Source organism: Rhinolophus sinicus, linkage group LG05, assembly GCF_036562045.2.
Source record: "Rhinolophus sinicus isolate RSC01 linkage group LG05, ASM3656204v1, whole genome shotgun sequence".
NCBI lineage: Eukaryota > Metazoa > Chordata > Mammalia > Chiroptera > Rhinolophidae > Rhinolophus > Rhinolophus sinicus.
The window spans coordinates 139,944,758-139,958,268 of NC_133755.1; the positions used below are offsets into that span (position 1 = coordinate 139,944,758).

At 38.3% G+C, this 13,511-nt stretch overlaps 1 protein-coding gene across 3 annotated transcripts in view; it reads left to right on the forward strand.

Moving 5' to 3' along the window:
- The window catches only part of RPF2 (ribosome production factor 2 homolog), a 34,112-nt gene extending 30,674 nt beyond the window's left edge, over positions 1–3,438 (forward strand). For 2 of the 3 annotated variants that reach the window (XM_019735013.2, XM_074333447.1), the window contains one exon: positions 365–2,490. In XM_019735013.2, the coding sequence (XP_019590572.1) occupies positions 365–544 (180 nt within the window). In that variant the 3' untranslated portion in view covers positions 545–2,490. Of the gene's footprint in view, positions 1–364 lie in introns of all 3 variants that reach the window. The other variant, XM_019735011.2, reaches the window with a different exon arrangement.
- Positions 3,439–13,511: the final 10,073 nt, after the last annotated feature.

A 13,511-nucleotide genomic window follows, 5' to 3' on the forward strand; every position in this document is an offset into this window, starting at 1 on the left:
ATGACAGTCACAATTCCTTAATCTAAACACAGGAAATTCTCTCAGTGCATGTCAAAGGTTAGTGTGGTCTATACTGTGTCTCAAAGCGTGGTCTGACAGTTTACCTGGGAATTGTTAGAAATGCTGGATCTCAGGTCCCATCCTAGGACTACTGAATTAGATCTGCATTTTAACAAGATCCACAAGTGACTTGTATGTACACTTGAGTTTGATAAGAAAGGTCTATAAGGGCTATGTACTCTATCATTGAAGGGGTGCTCACTAGTGGAAATTATTAGTAAGGTACTTGTGCACTAGACTTCTTTCAGTTCATGGCAGTAGAGACCATTAAATACATATATATATATATATTCTTGTTTCACAGCCAAAGAAGAAGAAAAATATCTCCCATGATACTTTTGGTACAACTTATGGAAGGATTCATATGCAGAAGCAAGACCTAAGCAAACTACAAACCAGGAAAATGAAGGGGTTGAAGAAACGACCTGCAGAAAGGATAACAGAAGACCAGGAAAAAAAATCAAAGAGAATTAAAAAAAATTGATGGAACTTAGCCAATAACTACAGTTTTATTGTAGTTTGTTAAGAGAATTATCAAAGCATCAGTCATATCTGAGTTTTTTTACAAGATGTTATTGTATATTTTTATAACATAATTTACCTAACCTGTATGTTATACAATGAACAGTAATATACTATTATTAGGTAGAAATTAAGCCTCTTACTTGAGACATTACGCCCTGGTCTGCCATTTTTTCTCTATGATAAATTTCCCTCTGTCCACCCCTTTGCAAAATCCCCTGTCTCATTGGGTGGGGTGAGTGAGGAGGGATGTCCAGAACTACCACTGGTGTCTCGGCATTTCTCGGTTAAACTTTAGATACAATGAGGAGGCCGTGGAAAGTAGAAATGGCCCAAAGGAACTGTGTGTACACTCAGAATGACCTACCTGGAAAGTTAACCCATCTCCCAATGTAAACCTACAGCCTGGATTTATTTTTTACTTTTCAGTTATTTTGCCTGAAATTTGACCAGTTAGAGATTCATTTGATATTTTAAGCTTTTTGTCATAAAACGTAGGTCTCTAAGAGAGAGCTTCACTACTTGATCGTTGACATATTACTTTACTATTGATTGTTTTAAGAGATTCTGCTAGTAAATGGAGCCCTACCCCCTTCTCTGAGAGAAAGGAAATTTTGATAGGGGTAGAAGTAGGAAAGGAGAGAATGAGTAGGTTTTAAGACAGGGCACTTTAGGCTACTGGGTAGGCAGAGGTTGCACAAAGGCCCTGGGTGTTTGCATACCGAGTAGGAGTAAGCAAAAACTTGTTTTGAAATTTTCTTGGAAGACTGGCCCTGTGCCTGGGAAAGTGGGAAGAAGCTTTCTACTTCCTCCTCCTGGTGTTGTATACTTGCTTCCCCTACATGTAAAATGTAGGTTCCTGGATTGAGTCCCTGACAAAGAAGCTCCTTTATACAAGTGCAAGCCAATTCTGTTGTAAAAGCTCAAACATACATAAACCATAATTTGTTACATGATGTAGAAATGCTTTGTTTTCAATTTCCTACCAAGGAGCCTCTCCATGCCTAGATGTGCATGTGTTTATGGGAGGTTGCTGGCACTAAGCAAAAGCTCGAGCCTCAGTTTTACCTTCCATATCCTTTTCTTTCTCTTGTAAACCCTTGGTCTTCCCTCTCTCCCCATTCCTTTCCAAATGGCTAATATTCTCCTCCATAAAAACGAGGGAGCTGGTATCACTCGTTTATACTTGTTGCTTGCTTATGCATTTGACCAAAACCCACACTGTTGTAGATCTGAAGCAGGCAATTTGCGTTTTATGTCTAAATGAAGAGAAGGCTGAAATGATTCATATTGTGCCATCTGCAAGTAGATGGGCAATAGGTGGGGAGAAGGCAATAGGCCAGTTATAACAGGGGCATCAGAAATGATGGATGCTGCTTAGTCGTTTGCCAGTGCCTGACCCTTGACTGGTCCAGCTGAAGCTAATGGAGGTAGTGATTCAGGAGGCAAGGCAATGAGTCTCTCCAGGCACTTAAAGGAAGGACCCTGCTATGCCTTGACCCTTCACCAGGAAGGCTCCACCCCAGCAATGCAATCTTAATGTAAAAATAGCCACATATTCTGTATGTGGGTGTTTTTTGTTGTTGTAATCACTAGCCCTCTTGTTTGAGATTTGGTAATGGATCCTTTGCTTCCTATATAATTTCTATCTCTGATACAGTGTCTAGTAAGTATTTGAATGCTCTTCACTAAGAGAAGTATTACGTAATGTTACTGAAATCTAATTCAATGACATTGTTGAAAAGTCTTTTTGTTATAGTTGTCAAACCATCTGGAACCCATGATCCACCATTTATATCACTGTTTTTATGGGACGTGCATTTTAAGTGCACTTGTCCTTGAACTTTAGAATACAACATATATAAATTAGAGAATATGTATTCATTTCAATAAAAGTGATAAATTGTCTTCAGGTTTATATAACTGGATTTTGGTAGATGAGGAAAGCAGGTTAGGGTTTCTTTATACCAAACTCCTTGTATTGTTTCTAGGGTGTTAGTATTAATACCAAGCTGTATATGATTTCATGAAATTTGGTTCCTTTTTTTAACTTAAGTGCTGATATTTATTTTCTTGGTATTGAACATAATCCAAAGTAGAGATGTTATTACCCAAGTCAAGAAAGAAAGAAAAAAAAGAACTAACCCCAAGTCAGTTTTCATTCACCTGATTATCTAGCTGCTTCTGATCTCTCTTTTATTTGTATTTTTAGCCGTTTTGCCTCCCTTCCCCACAGTGGGTACGGCCAGGAAAGGATTCAAAGAAGCTTAAAAATGGACGAAGTTAGAACCACTGCTAAAATTTGACCAACGAGGGAAGGTTGGTTTATTTTTTAATAATGAAATTTCAGTTATCGATGCTTTGTCCATCATAAAATTAAGAGCTTGCAAAAATACAGGGTCTTCATTATGTCCTTATGCACTTTTAGTAGATCACAGAAGTGGTCAAAACATCCCATAGCTGCATTGAAGGCAAATATATCCTAGCATATATACATTATAAAATTGTATAGAATATTATTCATATCCCTGGAAATAAGCTACTGTGAACAAGATAAAATGGGTTTGCTGGCTTGAGGTTTATGCTAGCTGTGAGAAGAAAGTAAACTTGCGTTTAAATGTATGTTGTTTTCCTCTCATACCAAGAATTTGAGTTCACGTTTAAAAACAGCAAAGATGTCACTGTGTTTCCTGTACCACCCAGAGTGGGCCATGTTAGGAATTTTAACTGCCTTGGTTGAATTGGAGTCATTTAGCACTTGTTCCATTTAAAAACCCTTTGGGAAGAGTTTTAGAATATGGCATAAATGTAAGATAGGCGTTTCTTTGTAGATAACCAACATGCATTTTAATTGTTTTTGTTCTGCTGCTTTCTTTAAACAACTTCCCTTCTCCTGTCCCCAACCCATCTCATCCATACCGCACCCTTCACAGCCACTCTGGGCGTGTTCCAAACACTGGGAGAAAGGGCTACTAAGCAGGGATGGGGCCAACATGAAAGAAGGCAGATAAAGAGGAAATGGCACAGCTTCTAGTATTTAGCAGTTAGGGCTTTTGCCAAGCAAAGATCAAAGCTCCTGAGCTTTAGGTACTTTACTGGATTGAGATTGATCCTCCAGCTCAAAACTGGGTGTCTGAGGGCTCAGCTAGAAGCAGAGTGGCAGTTGCTGGCTCCGGGAGGTGTGCCCTCCCACTCAGCTGGAACCCAGGGCTGCAGAGGCACTTCCCCTGAACACCAGATTGGGAAGGGGCCAGCAACTAGCATTCGAGTTGAGGCTGTGTTCAGGTCATGGCTCTGTCCTCTCAAATACCTCAAGTGAGCTCAGAAAGAGGTGCCTGGAAGGCAAAGCAGAGCCTATTGAACTGGTGCATTTGAAAAGAACTTGGAAGAGGCACATTCATCAACTTGAGAGGTTTATTTTCCCAATACTTTATCTAGTTCCCCAGAGTCAAAAAACAGCAAGGTGACCTGACTGAGACATCACTTGAGGTGACAACCTGCAACAGCACCTCTGGCCCAGGCTCTCAGAGGCAGCTTGGGGTTTATGGCATTGGGGAAAAGAGCTTGAGAATTCATTACTGTCCCCACTGGACCTCATTTCCATTCATTTGGCTCACCACTTAAAGCTAGCCTATATCACAGATGTGTCTGAGTTTTACTCCCAGCACCATCTGCCATACAGGGGGACTTGGAGAAGGGTTAGACAGAATCTTGAAAAAATCATAAAGCTCAAGTGGCATGGGAGCTCCTCAAAAGTGGAATACGTGGGAGGGAGGGACAGCAGGCAGTGGGTTGGGTGGGAAGTTGTGGCATTAAACTGACATCTGATGCTCTCTTGAGAGCTCAGCTAAGATTTAAAAGGACAAGGGCCCAGTTAAAGATGGTACAAAGCCATGGGCAAGACCAGTTAGTGGTATGCTTCTCTAAGAGTAGTGTTTGAAGTGGTACTTCCCAACATTTCTCCCAGAAATGCAAAGGAAAAAAACGAAGTTTTGTTTTGTGGTGGTGGTGGTGGTGGTAGTCGTATCACAAAATTTTTTAAAGGTCCTGATAAGGCAGGTGGTGTACTCCTAGGTGGCAGAATTGTTATGTGATTGCCATGCTTAGAAAATGAGAGGAGCAGAGCCATCATGGTTGAGAAGTGGGGCTCCAGCGAGGATGCCTGTCCTAACCTCAGAGTGGCTGAGAGGTGTATGGAAAGCACCTGGCTGATTGAAATGACTTGGAACCTCAATCCTAGACAAGGACAGTCAGTTAATCTTGAAGAAATTGTGGGGAAGTAGAGTGAGGCAGAGGTAGTTATCGTCTAGATTTGGCTCTGGCAACATTTTGGGAAGAATCATTAGGTGGCTTGTGAGCTCTTAGAAATGGTGGTAGTCATCACTTCCGGCGTGAGTTCTCTGGGAGCGAAGAGTGTCACCTGATTCCCTTGTTTGAAAGGAGTACTTGCGTGGTACATAGGGGAGTAATTGTTCACTCCACATTTCTCTAGCATTATTATGTTTCAAGCATTGTGCTAGAATAATGCTTTACACTGTACATGTTTACAATTTAGAAAACATTTAAAATACAAGTTTGATTTTTCCCTAATTATAAAAAAACAAATAATTTTTCTGATTATTGAAGAGAAAGTTGCAGGGAAAAAAATAAAAATCATCTATAATCTCATCATCCAGAGATAAACACCTGTTAACATTTTGCTGTATTTCTTACCATTTCTTAAAAATGCAGGTTCTTGAGAATATCTTACTATGTTATTCAGAGTTCTGCTTTAAAAAGAATACATTTTTTAAAGTAAATATTTCTTAAATGAATTCCCACAAGCAGGGAAGTACTCAATGAGTAAATGCGATGATATTTTACAAAGTGAACAACACATTGTCTAACCGTTATCAAGATCAAAAAATAGAAATATTAAGACCCGCAGAAGCCTTTTGCACCCCTTCAGTCATTAGCCCATTAGTAGGGTTAACTACTGGGAGCCCTGCTCTTTAAAAATCAGTGTTATAAGGGCCAGCCCGGTGGCTCAGGCGGTTAGAGCTCCGTGCTCCTAACTCTGAAGGCCGGTTCGATTCCCACATGGGCCAGTGGGCTCTCAACCACAAGGTTGCCGGGTTCGATTCCTTGAGTCTCTCAAGGGATGGTGGGCTCTGCCCCCTGCAACTAAGATTGAACACGGCACCTTGAGCTGAGCTGCCGCTGAGCTCCTGGATGGCTCAGTTAGTTGGAATGCGTCCTCTCAACCAGCAGCGGAAACTGGACCTGGAGCTGAGCTGCGCCCTCCACAACTAAGATTGAAAGGACAACAACTTGACTTGGAAAAAAAAATCAGTGTTATAAGCATTTTTCTGTCATCAATTATAATTTTGAAAATGCCATTTTTGATAGCTATGTATTTCATTATATGGATGTGTTAGATTTTATTTAATTATTCTATTGGGCATTAATGTTTCCTTTTGGCATTGTTATAAATAATGTGATCTATATTTGCACAGAAATATTTTTAGAAAGCATTTTCATGTGCTTATTTGATATTTAAAATATCTTGTAGGAGTTACAGTATAGGTGGTGTTATATGTACTTTCTGGTTGATGAAACAGAGGCTCAGAGAGAGTAAGTAACTTGTCAGAAGTTACACAGCTAAAAGAAATAAAGCTGGGCCTAGAACCCGTCTTCTAATTTCCAGTCTAGTGAATTCTCAAGACATCTAAGTCTCTCAAGGTATTCTCGTGAATCAAATGGAGAAATGTGATATAATTGAAAAAGCACTTAGGCCAATTCAAAGCAATTTGAAGGACTGCTGCACCCAAAGAGTTTTGGTGAAGAATGAATAAATCTATGACACCTACAAAGGAAATCCTTATTGGCCAGCCTCAGTACTCTGTCTTTGACCTTTGTCTCCTTAAATAATTTTATTTTCTACTGAAGACAAAGAAGACATTAAATTTGTGTATTACACAAAGCAATAAGAATATTAGATGTCATACATATAAAATATCTTGGTATATAAAATATCTTGGCAGGCTGGAAGGTGAACTAAAGCCAAAAGGAGAAATTTAATAAGACAAATGAAAATTTCAGTACCTAGAAGGGATACTATGAACATAGGATAAGAGAGTTGTGGTTCTACAGTTGGGAAACTAATCCAGTATCGGTCATCCGTGTGAGCAGACTTCCAGAAAGGTCTACAGAAATTTGAGCTGCACTGACAGAAGTAGAATATTCAGGTTGACTGATATAGTATACATGAGATAGACAAGAAAGTTTAAAAATAGCAAAGCCTGATAGGAATATATGGTAATAAAAAAGTGGAGGTGACAGAGCCCCAGTGTACTCAGATGTGCTCAAACCATATGTACAGCATTTGTTCCAGTTCTGGGAACCACGCTTGAGCTACCTGGAGTGTGTTCAGAAGACGGTGATAAAGGTGATGAAGCTCTCCAAACCTTGCCAGATGAGGTTATGGGGGGAAAAAGAAACTCTCTTCTACCCTCCTAAGTTCTTCTGGCTGGTCTAATAATTAAATCGACATGAGACAGACTAACAAGAGGAAGTGACCAAATTTAATTACATATATACATATGGGAAACCATATACCGGAGAGAGTCAGAGACCCCATGTGCACGAAAGGTTCAGAGACGGAAAATGTAGTAATTACATTCAGAGCTAAGGATGAGGTAGGATATCTTGGGGAAGGAAGGTCGTTTGCAGGGTAAGAAAAACAAATACTCAGTAATTTAGAAGTTTGCTCTGCCCTATAGATAGGTCATAAAAAGTTACTTCTGGTGCTAACTCTTATTATGGGTAAGTCCCCTGATTTAAATTCTTTACGGAGGAGCTAAAAGTTTCTTGTGAGCCCATGGGGTTCTCGATTGCCTTCAGCTCAAAATAAGTCACATGTCAAAGCGGCACATCTTGGAGAGGTGGGTTCTGAACCCCTTCAAGGCAGAAATAATTTATGGGGGAGGGGGACGGGGGCATGGAGGAAAGGCACAAAAATTTGTTTTTGCCATCTTAAGTGGAATATAATTTATGTACAATAAAGTATAGCCATTTGAAGTGTATGATTTGGTGAGTTTTGACATTAAAATATGCCCACGAAAATACTGGCACAATAAAGATGGGAACATTTTAATTACCCCAGAAAAATTCCTTATACCTCTTTGCAGTGCATTCTTCCTCTACCCCACACCCCAGGCAATCACTGATCTGCATTCTGTCACTATAGATTAATTGACATTTTCTAGAATTTTATATCAATAGAAGAGGAGGACTCTTGGGACTGGAGTCTTTCATTCAGCATGAAGATTTTGAGGTTCATACATCTTTATGCATCTTACCAGTTTATTGCTGAGTAGTATTCCATCATGGATGTACCACACTTTGTTTATTCATCTGTTTGTGGACATTTGGGTTGTTTCCAGATTTGGGCTATTATGAAAGAAAGCTGCTGTGAACATTCATGTTACAAGTTTTTGTGTGGACAAATACTTTTATTTCTTTTGGGTAGATACCTAGGAGTGGAATGGCTGGGTCATATCAAACATGCAATTTTACTAGGAACTGAATGAACAAGAGAGATAGGGTTCCAGATGCCAGGAAGCTCTAATTCTAGTGGAGGGAAAGGGGCAGTAAAACATGCAAACAAAAAGGATATGTCTACAAAGGGATAAATGATAAAAGGACAATAAAACAGAGTAGATGGAGAGTGACTAAGAAGGCTCTATTTAAACAGAGTGACAAGGGAAGATCTCTCTGTAAAGCTGACCTGATGGAACTGAGTCCTGAATTTTGAGCAGGCGGTGTGTGAAGATTTGGGGGAGCACATTCCAGGAACTGGGAACGGCCACTGCAGTCTTTGAAAAAGAGTTTGACTTAAGAAGGACCTAACAGTTGTCTTCAGATATTTGGAACACAATCAGGAAGAAAAGAGATTACATTTATTCTATGAAATTTCAGAGGCGTCAAGATGACCAACGAGTGGAAGTTAGATGGAGAAAAATTTTGGTTCAATCTAACCTTTTAGCAGTGGGACAATTAGGGATAGGAAAAATGACCAAGTTTTAAGTTCTTTTCTGTTGTTGAGGTTTTGTTTTCTTTCTCCCCCTTTTTTTGTCTATTTGTTAAGGTATTTCCTACTAATAATGGATAACAACTACAACTAGATAGACCAGGAACCAAACCTCTGACCAACTGCAGTAATATGCACTAATTTTTAAGGCAATTCATAGAGAAATATTTCCTTATCCTACTAAGCCTAGGTTTCACCGTAGGCACTTAGAAAGGCTGGAAAGGAAGGGTTGTCTTCTTTCTTTCAAATCATATCTTCTATAGTTAATGTACAAAGAAGTGTACAAGGAAGTGCGAGAATAGAATAGCAATGGGGATGATCCTTTAAAATTTGTGTACATCTGTCCATTTAAAAATAATAGTGATTTGAAATTAATACCTACCAAAGTATTAGCCCAGATGAAAGATGCAATTACACAATTGAAAATGTATTAGAGACTATATAATTATCATAATTAATGTGCAAACTTATGAACAATAAAGGAGCAAAAGGAGGAGGAGGAAGGAATGGGGAGAGGAGAGGAGGAGAAGGAGGAACTCATCCCACTGTTGTAAGAACTCTGCTGTTTTCATCCTTCCATGATCTCCTTCAGGCCTTGATTATATGCTTCTGTAATCATGAGGTAAGAGTGCAGGTGTATTGTTAGCAGTATATAACTTTGTTGCATGTTAATTCAATAAAGCATATTGTTAATTCTCAATTTCTTATGTAAAACAGCAATAAATTTAGGGTCATCAGCAGGAGGAACTTATTGGCAGCTTTGCCGTGGGAAGGGTACAGAGTAGATAGAAGTAAGATACAAACCCCCAAGCAGGGCTCGCCACGCAGGTCCTAGTTGCCTCCAGGGAGTGTGGTATGGCCTACTTTTGCAGCCCTCGTCATCCTCAGCATCCTCAGTTTGCTCATTTACCAGTGGCAGCAAATAGCTGTTTCTCCACTAACTTGTCAAGGAATATAATCTTGTTTTTACTCTTTACTGAGATATAATTCATATATCAAAATTCACCCTTTTAAAGTGTACCATTCAGTGGTTTTAGTATTTTCATAGTTGTGCAACCATCACCATTATCTAATTTTAGAACATTTTTATCATCCCTCCTCTGACGGATTCACTTCTGTCGCTATGGATTAACCTATTCTGGAAATTTCATGGAGTGGAATGGAATGATACAATATGTGGTCTTTTGTGATTGACCTCTTTCACTTAGCATAAGGTTCTCAAGGTTCATCTATGTTGTAGCATGTGTCAGTATTTTACTGCTTTTTATGCCTGAAGAATATTCCATTTTATAGATATGCCACCTTCCATCCATTCATCTATTGATAGACGTTTGGGTTGTTTTCACCATTTGGCTATTACAAATAGTGCTGCTATGAACATTCATGTACCTATGTTTGTTTGAATACTTGTTTTTAATTCTTTTTGGCATATACCTGTGAGCAGAATAAATGAATGCAGATCATATGGTAATTCTGTTTAACTTTTTGAGGAAAAACGAAAAGTACTTTCCACAACAGCTGTACTATTTTACATTCCCACCAGCAATGTATGAGGGTTCTAATTTCTCTCACCAATACTTTTTATTATAGCCATCATAATGGATGTGAAAATGGCATCTTATGTGTTTTTTTAATGCTATTTAATTTATTTCTCCTGACCAAAAAAGAGATACTTCTTTGTCAGTAAATAACAGGATGTCATAAGCTGTTTTCAGTCAGATTTGTTTTTCATTTGCATTTCTCTGATGACCAGTTATGTTAAGCATCTTTTCATGTGCTTAGTAGCTATTTGTATTATCTTCCTTGGAGAAATGTCTATTTAGATCATTTCTTCATTTTTAATTGGGTTATTTGTCTTTTTATTATTGTTGTAAGTGTTCTTTATATTTTCTAGATACAAGTCCCTTATTACATATATGACAAATATTATCTCCTTTTCTGTGAGCTACTTTTCACTTTTTTGATGTCCTTTGAAAGCACTAAAGTTTCAAATTTTGATGATATCCAATTTGTCAATTTTTTTTTCTTTTGTATATTGTGTTTGGGCATTATGTGTAAGAAACCACTGCCTATTCCAGTGTCACAAAGACTTACTCCTATGTTTTCTTTGAAGATTTTTAGAGTTTTAGCTCTTACAATTAGCTCTTTGATCCATTTTGAGTTAATTTTTGTATATGGTGTGAAGTAGGGTGTCTAACTTTATTCTTTTACATATGGATATCCAGTGTCCCAGCAAGATTTATTGAAAAGACTATCCTTTTACAAATGGTCAAAAATAAATTCACAGCGAATATGAGCATTTATTTCTGTACTTTCAATTCTATTCCTTTGATCTATATGTCTATCTTTATGCCAGTACCACACTGTCTTGGTTACTGTAGATTTGTAGTGAGTTCTGAAATGAAGAAATGTGAGTCCTCCAACTGTGTGTTCTTTTTTGAGATTATTCTGTTTATTCTGGGGCTCTTGAATTTCCATATGAATTTTAGGAACAACTTGCCAATTTCTGCAAAGATGTCGGCTTCTTTGTGTTGAATCTGTAGATTAATTTGAGGAATATTTCCATTTTAACAATTTTAAGTTTTCCAATCCATGAACATGGGATGTCTTTCCATTTATATAGGTCTTTCTTATTTTCTTTCAGGGATATTTTGTAGTTTTTAGTGTACAAATTTTATGCTTCTTTTGTTAAAGTTAGTCCTAAGTATTTTTTTTATGCTATTGTAAACAGAATTCTTTATTTTATTTTTAGTTGCTCATTGTAACTCGTGTAGAAATACAATTTATATTTGTATGTTGCTCATGTATTCTGCAACCTTGCTAAACTTGTTTATTAGTTCTAATAGTTTTTAGTGGATACCTTAGGATTTTCTATATGCAAGATCACATCATCAGCTAATAGGATAGATTTACTTCTTTTTTTTTTTTTTTAAGATTTTATTAGGGAAGGGGAACAGGACTTTATTGGGGAACACTGTGTACTTCCAGGACTTTTTCCAAGTCAAGTTGTTGTTCTTTCAATCTTAGTTGTGGCAGGCACAGCTCAGCTCCAGGTCCAGTTGCGGTTGTTAGTTGCAGGGGGTACAGCCCACCATCCCTTGTGGGAGTCAAACAGTCATCCTTGTGGTTGACAGGAAGTGCTCCAACAGACTGAGCCATCCGGGAGCTCAGCGGAAGCTCAACTCAAGGTGCTGTGTTCAATCTTAGTTGCAGGGGGTGGAGCCCACCATCCCTTGTGGGAGTCAAGGAATCCAACTGGCAACCTTGTGGTTGACAGCCCACTGGCCCATGTGAGAATCGAACCAGCAGCCTTCGATATTAGGAGCATGGAGCTCCAACCGCCTGAGCTACCGGGCCAGCCCTACTTTTTGTACAATCTGGATGCCTTCTGTATCTTATTCTTGCCTAATTGCCCTGGCTAGAATGTCCTGCACAATGTTGAATTAAAGTGGAGACAGCAGACATCCTGGTCTTGTTCCTCATCTTAGGGAGAAAGCACCCAGTCCTTCACCATTAAGTATGGTGTTAACTATGAGTTTTCTGTAGATGTCCCATATCAGGTTGAAGAAATTACTTTCTATTCCTAGTTTGTTAAGTGTTTATATCATGAAGGGGTCTTGAATTATTGTGAAATGCATTTTCTACCTCTGTTGAGATGATCCTGTGAGATCTGACCTTAAATCTATTTGTGTGATATATTACATTAATTGACTTTTGGATGTTAAGCCAACCTTGGGGATAAATCCTACTTGGTCATGGTATGTAATCCTTTTAAACTCTATAATACAAACAAATACGAGCCTCAAAAATCTATTTTTACAAAGGTGGAAGAATTAGAAAGTGAATGTTTTCATATTGAACATATTTATTAATATTTTAAATAAAATTCAGTATAAGGATCCCTAAGATAGTTGGCATCTTTAGATATTAGATAATTCCATTTCCAAAAATATTATTTGCACACAATCTTTCAGAAATACAATAGTCTTTTTTAATTGGGGAATATTGGGGAGCAGTGTGTTTCTCCAGGGTCTATCAGCTCCAAGTCATTGTCCTTCAATCTAGTTGTGGAGGGCGCAGCTCAGCTCCAAGTCCAGTCACAGTTTTCAATCTTTAGTTGCAGGGGGCGCAGCCCACCATCCCATGCGGGAATTGAACTGGCAACCTTGTGATGAGAGCTTGCGCTCTAACCAACTGAGCCATCCAGCCGCCCACAATAGTCTTTTTAAATAAGGCACGCTTGTGGTTATAAAATGAGAAAAATGGGAAAGCTAATATTTAGATTTCTTTTAGAGGTAGAGTCCTGATCTAATTATTAGGGTGATTAGCCAGTTCTGTCCATATTTTATTAATTTAGCAGAGATGTACAAACATAAAATTTTGCTCCCCTTAAACATGTTCATAACCCCAGAAACCTTTAGGATAGAAACTGAAAATACCTTTTGAAATAGATTTTATTAATGGAACTCAAGTAATTCAATATATCCTTATTTTTTATTAGGTGGTCTCTCTGCTTTTGCATAAACTTAGATGTTTTGAAATAATATTGCATTATTCCAGCAATCTGTCAGGCATGGATTTTTTTTTGACTAGGAGATATTTAGGGGCAGCTGAGGTAGGGCATTCAGTGCCTTGAATCTCGGTTTTACCTTAGATGTAGAGATTATAACGGACTCTTTTTACTCCTGGCTCTATGATAGAGACTTGGAGCAGATTCCAATTTCCATTTGGTAGTCCTTTGTTGAACAGTTCAGCTTTTGTGATATGTGAAGGTTGGAATAATCTTCCCCTGTACAACACTTTTAAAATACCTTGGGTTTTGATTTTTGTTGTTGGGTTGTTACAAAGGAAACTAGAG